The sequence below is a fragment of the Suricata suricatta genome, chromosome 2 (assembly GCF_006229205.1).
Source record: "Suricata suricatta isolate VVHF042 chromosome 2, meerkat_22Aug2017_6uvM2_HiC, whole genome shotgun sequence".
In the NCBI taxonomy this organism is placed as follows: Eukaryota; Metazoa; Chordata; class Mammalia; order Carnivora; family Herpestidae; genus Suricata; species Suricata suricatta.
Genome location: NC_043701.1, coordinates 177,231,186 through 177,243,489, shown reverse-complemented (window position 1 = coordinate 177,243,489; position 12,304 = coordinate 177,231,186). Strand labels below are relative to the sequence as shown.

Below are 12,304 nucleotides of genomic sequence, written 5' to 3'. Positions count from 1 at the left end.
ACTCTTGGCCTCCACGCTCACTGAGACACGGGAAGAATGCCGGTGGTAGGGCACGTTGGTCCAGAGGGGACTCGGGAGAACAACCGAGTGAAGTAAATGGAAGCAGGTTATTAAATGGAAGGTCCCAGGAATGATTGAAATGAGTAAAATTGGAAACTCAGAAGTTAATTGCAGTTTGGAAAAAGATTTCAAGTTTGTACAACAAGCAGGAATGAATTATATTTAGGGTTAACATGGTCTTTTGGTTATTTACTTACTGAGAACATGCCTATTAAGTCCATACATATTAATGTCTTCAATAAACACGTGTTTTAATGAATGAATGCACACATTGGATCTAATGAGTCCTGGAGTGATGCACTAAGCTAAAATTATGGAAGAATTTAGGTTCATTTAAAGTCATCCAATTAGCATTTGACGTGAGGCCTCCTGACATCTGACAGGCTCCCTGCCTCATGTGCCACGAACCAACAGCTTGTCTCTGTGTCCGTGTCACTGTGGTTGTTCTCCTCCACGATTGTTTTTAAAGACAGGGAGCTTCGTTCTTAAGAGCCTCAGGGCTGACTTACATCTAAGAGATGGTTTTCATAAAATTCAGTGATGTATAGGAAGTAGAGTATTTCTTATTACATATTTGGAGCCACCTAGCTTCTGAGACAGGTGATTTGACTTCGAGTCCATTAGCAATTTAGAATATGGGTGTCAGTTCAGGTGTTGTAGTTTTAACAGGTATATGTCCTTTGTTTTTTTTTTTTTGTTTGTTTGTTTTTTTTTTACCTTAACGCTTCTGTTTGTTGCCTGTTCTACTCTCTAAGCTTTATCTGTTTCCAGGGAAATAATAATGTCTTTTTAAAGAGGAAAGGTATATGGGATAGTGAATGCTAAAACTGGGGTTTGACATCATTTATTACTATTATTGGTGGAAGTTCTTAAAAGTTTAAAGATGTATTTATTGTCAGAACAACATTTTAGCCACAGCAACCGAAGGCTCAGAAATCACAGACAGTGCTGGCACCTTAGTCACTTGTCTCATTTGCTGTTGTAGACCTCGCTCACCTGTCCCGTTAGCCTCGGGAGCTTTTTCAGTCAGCTTTTGTACCTCTTTGATGTAACTCCATCAGTGCATGCTTCTTTTTATTTTTCAAGTACTTTCTTACTTTTTGGCACTACACGATGAAGGAGGCTCATCTTAAAGTAAACTCTTCCTGTCCCAGTTCTGGAATTGGTCATTTTTCCAGAGAGCCTTATTCCTTTTCCTATGGAATGGAGAAGCCAAGATCTGGGTGCGAGGTGTGCTAGGGTGTCCTTTCTGTAGGCCTTCTCATCTGGCAGAGTAAAGAAATATATGTGTGCATACTAACCCTTGTATGAACATATCTATGGTATATACAGATCTACAAATATTTCTGTATGTAACAGTCTTGTCTGTATGAAGCTAAATGTGAGTTGTTACTCATGTCGCCAATTCTGATCCATTACCCCATGGATCATTCTGGTCTCTTCCCTTTGCTTATCTGTAAATTACCACTCCAGCTGAGAAACTTGGTTCCTATCACCTCCATTAATCTACAGTAGACATGTGTATCAGTGTCAGAATTGTCAGCCGAGTCTCATGGAAAACAACTTTATCATGTAGAATATGGTGCTTGTGTGCAGATTTCCTTTTGCCTTCCTTCTTACAGACTTCAGAGGTTACAGAGATCAGCACCTTTCCCCTCCCATCCTCTTCCAGTTTGGTTATTTCTTACGTTTGTAATACTCTTAGCGTCTCTTGTCCTGTCTCCATTCCTTTCTGGGATCCCTTAATCTCCTAAATGATGGTCTTTAGATTGCATCCATTAAGCCTTAACTTAATGTGTTGTAAAGTTCTGAGTTTTGATAAGTGCACAATGACGTGTATCCATGAGTACAGAACAATAGAGAATAGTTTTATCCTGAAAATCCCCTGCCTCCATATCCCCCGAATTCTTGGCAACCACTGATCTCTTCACTGCCTCTATAGTTTTGTCTTTTACTGGGTGTATTTGGAATGTATGTATGGAGTATTTTCAGACTGGCTTCTTTGACTTAGCAATATGCATGTAGGTTTCTTCATTTAGTGTGTTTGTGGCTTGATAGTTTATTTCTTTTGATTGATCAGTAATATTCCCTGATCATGGTTTGTTTGTCACCTACTAAAGGATAGCTTACAGTTTGGGGCAGTTGTGAATAAACTGACGAATATCTGCCTGCAGGCCTTTGGGTTTTTGTGTGACCTAAGTTGTCAGACAAATCGGATGAATACCTAAGAGCGTGATTACTGTTTTATATGGTGACACTCTGTTCAGCTTTATCAGAAAGTCCCAAACTGTCCTCTGAAGTATTTGTACCATTTTACATTCCATCGTCATCAGTGAATCAGAGTTCCTGCTGTTCGGTACCCTCGCCAGCATTTTGATTTTCAGGTGGTTGGATTTCAGCCATTCTACTAGTTGGGTAGTACTGTCTCGCTGTTAAGGATTTTTTGTTTTGTTTTGCTTTTTTTAATTTCAGCTCCCAAACAAATGACTTTGAGCATCTTTTCATATGCTTATTTGCCACCTGCTCGTCTTCTTTGGTGAGGTGTTTGCTCAGATACTTTGCCCAGTTTTTAATTGGGCTGTTTGTTTTCTTACTGTTGAATTTTAAATCTTTCTATTTTTGAATACCAGTCCTTTATCCCACCCGCATGTTGTGATTTTTCTCCAGTGAGTTGGTTTAACTTTTTATTTTTCTAACAGTGTGTTTGTAGAGAGGACAGTTTTTAAATTTAATGAAGTCCAGCTTACCAGTTATTTCTTTCATGGTTTGTGCTTCTGGCATTGCATCTGAAAACTCATTGCGAAACCCAGGGTCACCCAGATTTTCTCCTATGTTCTCAGCTAGAAGTTCTATAGTTTTTGCATTTTATCTTTAGGTCTGTGATGCATTTCGAGCTATTTTTTTTTTTGGAAGTTGTAAGGTCTTCATCTAGATTTGGATTTTCTTGCATTTGGATGTTTAGTGTTCCAGCATCATTTGTTAGAAAGACTGTCCTTTCTCTATTGGATTGTCTTTCCTCCTTTGTCAGAGGCCAGTCGCCATATTCGTGTGGGCTTATTTCTGGGCTCTTGGGTCTGTTACGTCGTTCTCCTCTTCTGTTCTTTGGCCAGTATGACCCTGTCTTGATTACTGCAGCTTTATAGTAAGTCTGGACATAGTGTCAGATGTTCAACTTGTTTCTTCAGTATTATGTCAGCTATTCTAGGTCTTCTGCCTTTTTATATAAACCTTAGAGCAAATTTGTTGATTTCTGTGAAGTAGTTTACTGAGATTTGGATTGGGATTGCATTAAATCTGCAAACCAACTTGGGAAAATGGAGATTTTAACAAAGTTGAGTCTCACAGTCTAACATATAATATTTTTACGTTTATTTACCATCTCTTTTTATTTTCTTTTGTCAGAGTTTTCTGCATATATACCCTGTACATATTTTGTGTGATTTATATTTTAGGCATGTAATTTTTTTTGGTTTTATGAAATGGTATTATGCTGTTAATTTCATATTTCATATTTCAGTTATAGCTGGCATGTAGTAAAGCAAATTGTTTGCTTCGTGTCCTGTGACCTTGCTATAATGGATTCTTATTTCCATTTTTTGTTATTGATTTTCTGGGATTTTCTCTATGATAAATCATGTCATTTGTGAATAAAGACCGTTTTATTTTTTCCTTCCCAATCTTAATACCCTTTATTTCCTTTTCTTGTTTTATTTCACTGATTAGGATTTTCAGTATAATGTTGAATAGGGAAACCTTACTGGGGAAAGCATCCATTTGCTTACCATTAAGTATGATGTCAGCTGTAGATTTGTTGTATATTTATCACGTTGATGAAGTTCCTTCCTCTTCCTAGTTTGTCGAGTTTTAGTCATAAATGAATATTGGATTTTATCAGAGGTGTTTTCTGCGTCAGTTGATATACCATATGATTTTTCCTTTAGCCTGTTTTCATGGTGGATTACATTAACTGCTTTTATTTTTTTAATTACTTTTTAAATGTTGAAGCAGCTTTCCATACCTGGAATAAATCCCACTTTGTCATGGTGTGTAATTCCTTTTATACATTGTTGGATTTGATTTGCAAAGATTATGGTAAGGATTTTTGCATCTGTGTCATGAGAGGTAACTGATCTATAGATTTCCTATCTTGTAATGCCTTTTTTTTCTGGTTTTATTATTAACAAACTGACTTTTTCATTTTTCTTCATTCTCTTCTAGCTTTTTTTAATGTTTATTTTTATTTTTGAGAGAGATGAGAGTGTGCATGCAAGCAGAGGAGGGGCAGAGAGAAGGGGACAGGATCCAAAGTGGGCTCCACGCTGACCGCAGAGAACCTGATGCGGGGCTCAGATTCTTAACAGTGAGGTCATGACCTGAGCAGAGGTCGGATGCTTAACCCACTGAGCCGCTGGGCCACCCCTTCTTCTTGCCTTTATGCATACATGTTATCTGTGATTTTAGCTGTGTGAAAATGATGTACATGTGTTGTTGTATTTGTTCATTTAAATTGTTGGTCTGTAACATCCATTTAGTCTCTACCAAAGCGTTTTTTATGTTGGACCATAATTTTCATTCAGCAACAGTTATATTTAAAATCATATTGAATTTGGGGCTCCTGGGTGGGTCAGTCAGTTAAGCGTCTGACTCTTGATTTTGGCTCAGGCTGTGATCTTATGATTCATGAGATCAAGCCCCACGTCGGGCTCTGTGCCGACAGCCCCGAGCCTCCTTGGGACACTGTCTCTCTCCCTCGTTCTCTGCCCCTCCCGTGCTCGCTTGCTCTCTCAAAATAAACAAACATATGAAATCATTGAATTTTAAAATGAAAAATGTCACTCACTTACAGATAAAAGGTTACATATACTCTGAAATCCCTAGTTACATTAAGATAATGGTGAGGGCCCCGGCCCTTCTGTACTTGCACAGGAACTGTCCCCTAGAGAACGCCCTGGGGTCTCCTGGCTGGGCCGTGCGGGGGCCGCCACAGGAGGCCTGGCCGGCAGCATGGGGCAGTCTCTTCTCCCCCGTGCTTTTATGTTCTCCGTCTTTCCCTCATGCACCATTTCTGTCTCAGCTTCTGTTGGAACAGAAAGATATACTTTAATATTTACTTAGCCTGTAAAATTTTATATTTCCTACTGTTAAAGTTTTAAACAAGGTAAAAAAAAAAAACCTCTTAAGTTTATTTCTTTTTCTCATTCATTTGTCTGGTCAGTGTTTCTACAAGTAAAATGTTTTGCAAGGTGTGACTGCAGAGGAGGATGACAGCAGGAAATTTTAGGAGCTGCAAAGTAAACTAAAAGTGTCATAGGACAGTTATTAAGATTTTATTATAAAGAAAAAGATGACGGGTCGCCTGGCTGGCTCAGTCGGTGGAGCTTGTGGCTCTTGATCCTAGGTTATGGGTTCGAGCCCCAATTGGGTATAGGGATTACTTAAAAATAACATCTTAGAAAAAGGGGGGGAGCACGTAGGGGCCTCAGTCGGTTGAGGGTCCGAGTTTGGCTCAGGTCATGACGTGTGAGTTTCAGCCCTACGTTGAGCTTGCTGCCGTCAGCACGGAGCCTGTTTAGGATCTTCTGTCTTCTCCCCTGCTTGCGCTCTCCCCAGAATAAATAAATATTAGAAGAAAAGAAAAGAAAAGGGTGAGAAGCTGTTCACATGCATGTCTGCTTTTTCCCAGGCAGAGAATCCCCCGAACGGACCAGACTGTGGTTACGGCTCCTTTCACCAGCAGTACTGGCTCGACGGCAGGATCGTCGCCGTGGGGGTGATCGACATCCTCCCGTCCTGTGTGTCGTCTGTGTATTTGTACTACGATCCTGACTACTCATTCCTGTCTCTGGGTGTCTACTCTGCACTACGGTAAGGTTGCTTTTGACAACCCTTTGGATAATTCCTCATTTCATTCTATTCCGTCCTGTAACAGCAGAAATCCTGTTTGATAGTTCGTAATAATTTTGTTGCTACAGTCGTCTCCCCATATCAGTATTTAGAAATACCACTTTTAAAATTGAGGCCAGTGTCTGGTGGTAATTCCCTAGCTTTTTAAGGTATCCATCTAGTCTAGTGTATGAGAAATCATGTCTGTGGGGTGCTTTTTTGGTTTATGTATTTAGTTAAACTCCCCTACCAAGAACCATTTAATGTCCCTTAAATATTATCGTATTTACATATTTTTGTCATCATTATTGTATGTATTTTTTCATAATTAAAGGTTAAGTGAATCTCATCTGAATGAATTAAAGCAATGTGAGTCTGTTGGGAAGAATAGACAGTTACAGAAAGTACACAGAACGGGACCGGGAAGTCCCTGACTGTCCACCTGACTCTGAGGCCCTCATCAGCTGATTATTCCCTTGCCTGTCCATGGCTCCAAATACAGGCCGCACAGCCCAGATACATTTCCCTGATGGTAAAAGGACTGGGGTCTTACTCCATGAAAATGCTTTTTCTATTTTTATTCCTTCTTACCTGTGTGCGCGTGTGGTCCAGAGGGAAGGAGGCTTGGAAATTACTTTCCTGGTTCTTGTGTGGGAACGTGTCTCCCTCTTCCTCTTTCTCACTGTGTCAGTATTTTCTCTTTTCCCCGTCTCTGCATCTGACGGTCACAGTCTTTTCACATCATGGGAAGATAGATTTTGAGGTTATTTCTCTTATTAATTAATGTACTTTCTGAATTATAAAATCAGGAGTGTTGCTATTTTTCTTTAATTACTGTTTGGTTTTTATGAAAAATGTGGTCCATAATAGATATTGTTTGTTTCAGTAGGCCATAATATAAAGAAAAATTTCCATCTTGGTGTTTTAAACCTGACCCATCTCTTAATGCTAAGTCATAGCAGATTTACAATTATATAGCTTTGGGGCGCCTGGGTGGCTCAGTCGGTTGAGCCTCCGTCTTTGGCTTAGGTCATGATCTCGTGGTTCATGAGTTTGAGCCCCATGTCGGGCTCTGTGCTGACAGCTCAGAGCCTGGAGCCTGTCTTTGGATTCTGTGTCTCCCTCTCTCTCTGACCCTCCCCTGCTCGCTCGCTCGCTCGCTCTCTCTCACTCTCTCTCAAAAGTAAATAAAACATTAAAAAGAATTTTTTTAAACCATTATACAGTGTTTACAACTGGCCCCTGTAATATTCCTTTATTTTTCTCATGTATTTGACTGCATTTTTGTATAGGCTAGTTAAGAATATTCATGACTCCTGATGGCATCAGTGAAATTGAAATTGATAATTTAAAGCATTTATGTTTTGTAACTTTAGAAGGGTATATTTATTTCAGAAAAGCTACTTTTTCTTTGTACCCAAATCAGTCAACACTTTGTACAGTCATTGCCATTTTCCATCTTATTTTATTTTTGTATCTACCACTTTACAGCACGTAGCTTATGGATTTGTTTAGACTTCTCAGATCAACATTATGAATATTTATTCCCACATAGTGAATCCCAGCCTACATATGAAATATCATTTCATGCCCCAATAAACTAGGAGATACAGAAATCCTGCTGCACTCGAGATGGTAAATAATCAGTTCCCAGCAAAATTGTAAAGAGTTCTGTTCACTGTTTGGTGGGTCTCTAGAAGTGCTGGGGCCCGAGAGCTTCGAGGCGGAAGCGGGGGAGCCTGCTAGCCGGAGACTTGGTGCCACTGGAGAGCGGGGAGGTTGGCACTGGCCGGCAGCCTTGTCACTTGTCTGTGGCGCTCTGGGGAGTATTAGTTGCTGAGTTTATGGGAGAGGAAAGGCAGCAAGGAGGCTGACATTTCCAAGCAGAAGTGGGGATAGTAGGTTGTAAGTTTCCATTTCTATTATTGATGACAGTGTATTTCAGTGAAACCCCATTAGTTTGCCTTCATTCCTTCAGTTTCTTAAAGCAATTTACAGTGAATATAGTGTTTGTATTTTAATGTATAATCAGTATAGATTTTATGTAACCTAGTCTGTAGATTTATGAAATGTTTGAATGGGGATCACGAACATGGCATTAATTTATGTTTTGTTAGTTAGCAAGGTGAATTTTAGAAATGAGTTAATTTGTTTGACATATTTATTTGAGAACAATCTCTGTGTCCTGGGCACGATTCATAAAAGTGATAAGACAGGGTTTCCAGCTTTGTCAAAGCAGAGCGTAAATTTGAATACCAACAACATAAATTTAGGTACTCCCTTACGCCATGACAAAAATAGTCACAGTGCTGGGGCGAGGTCCTTTATGAATAGGGTGTCAGGTGGCAGCTGTGCAAAAATCTGAGGGTAACATACAAGGAGGTGACCTGATCTGATTGATACTGAACAAAACGACCTGGACCGTTCTGCGGGATTTGCAGGGGGCGAGGGAGGACCCAGGGGAGCCGTTGTGCCGGCTGGGACCACAGTGGCCACGGTGGATGTAGTAGGTGGGAATGACGGCAAATCCATCTGCATTTGTCGAGGTCGGACATGGGAGTAGAGGGGAAAAGCTGAGGAGGCTCGCAGATTCGGGCCTGAACCGCTGAGGGGGCGGAGCGGCAGCGCAGGACCGAACACAGGGCGGCGGCGGCGGCCGGGCTGTCCTGGTCCGCGGCGCAGCGCGTTCCTCCGCACGTGAACCTTCGGAGTGGATTAGTTCCAGGAATGGTGGGATCTATTCTGTTCCAGGCTAATCGTGTTCGGTCTGCTTGGATTTGGAAATGCTTTTATTTTACAGATGAATTTGTAGGCTCACAGCCTTTCAGTGATTTAAATTTGAACTTGCAAAATGCACAGACTGTTCACTTGAATTTCAAGCATTCATTGCTACAAAAGAGAAAAAAAGAAAGAACTGAAAGAAAGAAAAAAAATCTTCAAGAAACAAACATAAAAACGAAACAAGCAACCTTCCTCTTACTTTAGAAATGTACTGCAGTTTTGCTTAACACTCCTAAGTACAGCCAGGCCTTCACTTGTACTGAAGTTCTGTGCCCAGACTTACCCGGATGCACGTGAAAACCCCTGCAAGCATGGGCATTGCTGCCAGCTGCTTTGTTCAGTTAATTCTTGCCGGGGCCAGCAGTGTAGTTCTTTCCCACTCTTTAGTCTTGGGGAGAATAAATTTTAGAGAGTAGCATCTGCCAGTAGAAGAGAGTTCTGCAACAGACGCCCTTGCAAGGATGTGCTTGGAAGTGGTTGTAATCAGAGTCACTTTCCTTGAAATGTGTTGGTTTTTGAATTTTATAAAATTTGTTGCACTGTTTTTAACTTGGTAAGCCCAGTCTTCTGAGAACTCCAGGGCGTAATGAGTAGTATATTAAATAGATGTCTTTATTTTTATGCTCTTTGAATTTTTGATCAACTAGTAAGCTCAGTAAAGTGTAAAATGTGAACTTCGATGCGTTTGCTCAAACTAATTTTGTGTTGTATGTTTCTTTAGTAAATGTTATCTTATGGTATCTCTGAAATTGTTTTTCTTTCAACACTTGGAGTTTCTTCATAGCCTAGTAGCAGAATTTCAGATTTCATCAGATATTTGATATCAAATTACGTAGTACTTTGAGTATGGGAACTAGATTTAACTGTGCCTTCCTCTTTATTCTTCTTTTGGCAGAGAAATTGCTTTTACTAGGCAACTTCATCAGAAAACAGCTCAGCTCAGCTATTACTATATGGGCTTCTACATTCATTCGTGTCCCAAGATGAAATATAAGGTAAAGCTGATTTTCATGTGTATCTGCTATAGATGCATTTCATGAAGATTAGTGCTTTCATGATTTCTCATCATTTTAGGTTAACTTGGGTGTATATTTATTTCTAATGTATGTCATGAATTATCCCATGAACTTTTCATGGACTCTAGCTTGTTCATGGCTTAGAACACTGCTGGACACATAGGTGCTTAATATTTGCTTAATACAGGTTAATCTGTACAAATTAGTCAAATATATAAAGATCTCGGCTATTCTGGAACATTCAGCAGGGCCCTGCTTACTTGAAGTAGCGCGGTAGCCTCACCAGGAGTCTACCATTTGCCGGTGCATCCCAACCCTCCCCCTAGCCTCCATTTATTTTTACCTCCCTGCTCTTTTAGCTTCGTTTCCTTCGGACCCTGTCAGAGTCCAGAAAAGTTGGAGCTTGATGTAAGCAGTGAGGTACTTTCAATGATAAAAATAATAATAGTAATGCAAATGTTCATAAGGTTTTCATTATAGAAAAATGAATCTTTAATATGATTTTTGTCTCAGGGCACAGAATTGGGCTTCAAAGGGGGTCACATGGTTTAATTAAGGATGACGCTGTGCTGCCTCAGAAATGAAGCTTTCTGTAGTGAGAACCACGGCGTTTACTTTGTGATTCATCGGACTATTGCGAGATTTAACTAGTGTTTCAGAATTTTCCTTTCAAAATAGTTTTACCACTTATATTCTCCTTAATGAAGCTCTTTGATGTTTCCCGAGGATTAGCAGCCTACTGTGTGTAGAAACCCCGGGAAGCACAGAGCGGTGTGAAGGGAGCGGACACCCCACCTAAGCAGCAGTGACCAAACACCTTGGCTCTACTTAGGACACTGCTTTACGCTCTGAAGAGGCAAAAAGATGTAAACATGAATTTTCCTTCTCAAATTTGTAATCTAGGTGAAGTTTGGGAGTACTTTACATGAGAACATGTCAGGCCAGTGGCTCGGTAAGTGGCCTGATGTAGAGTAGGCCTGACGGGGAAGCACAGAACAGAGAAGGAGCAGGTAAGTTAGGGTTTGCGGGGGCGGAGTCCTATGAGGAAAAGGGAAACCAGGGGGCGCTGAGGGACTTGAAAGCTGCCCTGAGGTTTTTAGGCAGTTGGGAACTCTTGAAGGTTTCAGAGCCAAGAGCATGGCATGTACACATCCAAAAACATACACGAATATATAAATTGTGAATTTTTTTAAGTTCTGGGAATTTTTAAAACCTAAACCGAATTGGAAAGTGTAATTGAGCTCCTGTGCACCAGTGTCCCGCTTCAGCCAATCAGGCCTCTTGTTTCACCTCTTCTTTCACCCCCATTCCTACCTCCATCATCTTTTGAATAATTTTGGAACAAATCCAGAATATCATTTCATCTGTTCGTGTTGTGGTGTGTTTTCTTTCAAAAAGATGAAAACATTTTGAAAAAAGACTCACAGTCTCATCATCACACCTCTAACGTATTAACAATATTTCTAAGTACCTTTCTGCCTCTAGTCCGTGTTTGTATTTCTGATGCTGCCTCATATTTTCTGCAGTTTGACTTAGAACCCAGACGAGGCCCATACAGTTGGTTGATAGGTCTCTTAAATCTTTTTAATCTGTAGATTTCCCCTCCCTCCTTTTTTTCCCCCATACAAAGGCATACTCCATAAACTTGGTGATTAACTATTTGTGGGAATGAACAAAAGTGGTGCCAGAGTGTTGGGGTTAAGTACGGAACGTGTGGGGAAGGGATGCTCGCATTGGTAGAAGCTGTGGATTCTAACAGTAGGACCGGCTTTGAGAGGGAGGTGGCGCACGTTACCTTGCTGGTTCCGTGCCGACAGCCCAGCTAGTCTGACCAAGGCGCGCTGCTGGCACTTCACCCCGTAGTTAAGTGTACGCCGTGGGTAACTTGTGAATTTAATATTCAAATATTTCTTTTAATCCTGAATTATTACTTTAGTTGACAGACCTAAACATACATTCTTTTACAAATTTTCTTTTAATGTTTATTTATTTTTTGAGAGAGAGAGAGAGAGAGAGAGAGAGAGAGAGACATAGCACAAGCAGGGGAGGGTCAGAGAGAGGGAGATACAGAATTTGAATCAGCTCCAGGCTCTGAGCTGTCAGCACAGAGTCCGATGTGGAGCTCGAACCCACAAACTGTGAGATTATGACCTGAGCCAAAGTCAGACACTTAACCGACTGAGTCCCCCAGGCGCCCCTGCATGAAGACTCTTAATCCCACCGTTGTTGACTCCAGTCCAGAATAATTACTGTGTTCTTCAGTCTCCTTCCGAGGGAGAGCTCTGCTTGGAAATAGTCATCCGGCTGGTATCTAGTTTTTAGTTAAGAAATAAAAACTATTCTCCATGTCGTTCAGTCAGTCCGGCTTAATCATACCCAACTGAAATTTGTCAGGATTACAGCTTCAGGATATTTTTTTAAATTCCATTTCCATGAGAGATACCCCCATGCTCACCTGTCCTCTGGCTTACTTTTTACATACGTTCTTATAATACTTACTTGAGCTCCTGCTGGAAATGCAGCAAGATCCCTGGTCTCAAGGAACTTCCATTCTATTGGAAGAC

At 40.7% G+C, this 12,304-nt stretch overlaps 1 protein-coding gene across 5 annotated transcripts in view; it reads left to right on the top strand.

The window, feature by feature from the left end:
• ATE1 (arginyltransferase 1) overlaps positions 1-12,304 on the top strand; it is a 144,572-nt gene that overhangs the window by 59,690 nt on the left and 72,578 nt on the right. For 4 of the 5 annotated variants that reach the window (XM_029932708.1, XM_029932711.1, XM_029932712.1 and 1 more), the window contains 2 exons: positions 5,744-5,925; positions 9,620-9,719. In XM_029932708.1, the coding sequence (XP_029788568.1) occupies positions 5,744-5,925; positions 9,620-9,719 (282 nt within the window). The remainder of the gene's footprint in view (positions 1-5,743; positions 5,926-9,619; positions 9,720-12,304) is intronic. The other variant, XM_029932709.1, reaches the window with a different exon arrangement.